The sequence below is a fragment of the Aegilops tauschii genome, chromosome 4, assembly GCF_002575655.3.
Source record: "Aegilops tauschii subsp. strangulata cultivar AL8/78 chromosome 4, Aet v6.0, whole genome shotgun sequence".
NCBI lineage: Eukaryota > Viridiplantae > Streptophyta > Magnoliopsida > Poales > Poaceae > Aegilops > Aegilops tauschii.
The window spans coordinates 375,032,546-375,035,126 of record NC_053038.3 but is presented as its reverse complement, the minus strand read 5'-3'; the positions used below and the strand labels follow the sequence as shown (position 1 = coordinate 375,035,126).

The 2,581-nt window shown below is 60.5% G+C and overlaps 1 protein-coding gene across 1 annotated transcript; it reads right to left on the bottom strand.

The window, feature by feature from the left end:
- Positions 1 to 282: 282 nt before the first annotated feature.
- LOC109738783 (uncharacterized) lies at positions 283 to 2,581 on the bottom strand. The gene has a single exon (XM_020297881.4). The coding sequence runs from the start codon at positions 2,181 to 2,183 to the stop codon at positions 885 to 887; it is 1,299 nt and encodes a 432-aa protein (XP_020153470.1). The 5' UTR covers positions 2,184 to 2,581; the 3' UTR covers positions 283 to 884.

Sequence of the window (2,581 nt, the reverse complement as noted above, 5' to 3'; positions counted from 1 at the left end):
GGTAGCCTAGAAGCTAGCTATGGAAGATGTCCTTGTAAATGTATAATGATCAGAGGCAAAAGCTAACAAGTCGATTTAGCACTAGCGATCATTTTGTTTTCCAGAAAAAGCTGGCAGGTTCCTTGTACAGGTAGCTAGCAACCAGGTTTTTTTTAAATGGGGGGAGCTAGTGACCAGATTTGCTCGTATAGGCCGGTCATCAAGGCGGACGCACGAGGTAGTTTTTAGTTTTGGGCTTTGACAAATTAAAATCAAACAAACAGGACAACAAACAAGACAAACAAACAGGAAACAATAAACTTAGATGTGAGATATTATCTCACAACTAGATGTGACATAGACGGACCGTAATTACATGCCTTAGCGAGCAACATCGCAGCTTTGCTTTCATGACTGAAGGAATTCAGTAACCCAAATTCTCCACAGCACGTCAATCGATCGCCAGGAGGAGATATGAACCAAAGAACCAAGAACGAGAAGAGATGACAAAGGAAAAAAACATGTACTACCACTGGGAGTTCAGTTGACACCTGACACATGACCGAAGAAAACAGTAGGAGCAACAAAAGCATGCCAACCACACACACTACATAACTTATCGCGTATGAGCATATGGCGGGGCGAATGGCAGACTCGACGCGACATCATGGTGTACCAAGTGGTCGATCGGATCCAGCGACAGAGCGGGGGGCAGCCAATGTGCAGTGCCACTGCCATGCCATGCAGCCAAAACCTGAGGTCGGCCTCCTGTTCACGATCGCCGGCGGTGATCGAGTGACGGACTAACTGGCGCACACCCACCTACCTAACGAAGAAGATGACGGGACAAGCAAAAGCGGGAAACGGCTATACACACTAGTGCTCCATGCACATGCCACGTACGGCTAGCTGCCGTACATGATGACGAAGCACGGGAGCACGGCCCGGGGGTTGAACACCAGCAGCTCGCCGTCGTCCTCTCCCCCTCGTCCGCCGCCGCCCGGCGGCACGGGCACCATGGAGTCGTAGCCCACCTTGTCGCCGTCCCCGTCGACGCCGCGAACGACGCGTCCCGCCACGACGCGGCACACCAGCATGGCGCGGCGCACCTGCAGGAACGCGAACTCGCGCTCCACCTCGTCGGGCAGCGACGCGTGCGCGGCCCACCCGGAGGAGTAGGTGGCAATGCCGTCCACGTCCGCCTGCTTCCCCGCGAACCCGTGGCGGAGGATGGTGCAGGTGCAGCAGTAGGGGCTCCCGCACACGCCGGCGCCCAGGGAGCAGAGCATGGTGGCGCAGTGGAACCGCAGCCGCTCGTTGCCGTCCGCGATGCACCGCTCCTCCACCACCGCGCCGCTGGCGCCCGCGCAGCGGCGGGCGGCGCGGGAGCGGACGAGGTCCCGGTACTCCTCGAAGCGGGAGAGCGCGCGCGGGTTGTGGTGGATCCTGAGGATGCGCCTGACGGCCGGGGGATAGCCGGCGCCTGGCGGGGACAGCCCCCACCCGGCGAGGAAGATCATGCGGATGATGTTCATGCTGGAGTCCAGGTGGGTGAGCTCCGAGAGGGAGTGCTTCATCGCCTGGTGGAGCTCCAGCTGCTGCGGCTTGCTCAGCACCTCGCCGCACACCTTGCAAGGGTACAGGTCCCCGCGGGCGGCGAACGACCTGGACAGCTGCCTGGTCGCCAGCGGCGAGCACGGCACGAGCGGGGTGACGCTGAGGGACTGCGGCGACATCGGGGACAGGAACGGCGACGCGCACGGCGAGGACGGCGTGGACAGCACCACGGACGCCTGACGCTGCGTCACGGACTGAGCAAGCGGCGACGACAAGGTGGTCGTGACGGCCTCCTCCTGCTCCTCTCCGCCTGGAACAGAATTCTTGTGCCCGGCGGAGGAGAAGATGCGGTGTATGTAGCACCGGAGACTGGTGGCGAGAGACGAGACGTGCCTGGCCCTGCGCCTGGCGCCGGCCCTCTCTTCAACACCGGTAGAGGACGACACGGCCGGGGAGAAGGCGAGCGGCGATATCTTCCTCCTCTTGCTGCTGCTGCTGCTGGCAGCGCCGGCGTCGTCTTCCTCGTGCTGCTGCGAGGCAGAGCCCGGCGAGAAGCAGCAGCCGGCGTGGCCAATGTGGAGGAACATGACAAAGAAGAGCGACAGGAACCCGCGCAGCAGCGAGCTGCACCTAGCACCGCCCGCCATCGCCCGTTCGCCGGCAGCTGAGGCTCCGATCAGATCATGATCACGCAACGCAACGAGAAGGCTCGGGCTCGAGGAGGGGGGTGGAAAGGGGAGGGAAAAGTGCGGGCGCTTAAAAGAGGAGAAGGGAACGTGGGCTCTGTGCGTGTGTGTGTGGCTGTGTTGGCAAAGGACGGGAGGAAGGATAAAGGCGATCGATCCGGGGACAGCAACAGGGTGTCCGGGCGGGTACGCGCACGAATCAGTTGATTACTGGAGTAGTAGTACCTAGGATGCAGATGCACCGCAGCTAAGCTAAGCTGCGCAATTATGCATCACGCAAAGCGGTACAGTGTTGCACTGAGCTGGTACTAGTGATGGTGCTCGCCCGCTGTACTCTTCCCAGCATAGCAGCCAGGGCC

Coding starts and splice junctions, on each gene's coding strand:
- LOC109738783 (XM_020297881.4), bottom strand. CDS start 2,183: ATGGCGGGCGGTGCTAGGTGCAGCTCGCTGCTGCGCGGGTTCCTGTCG.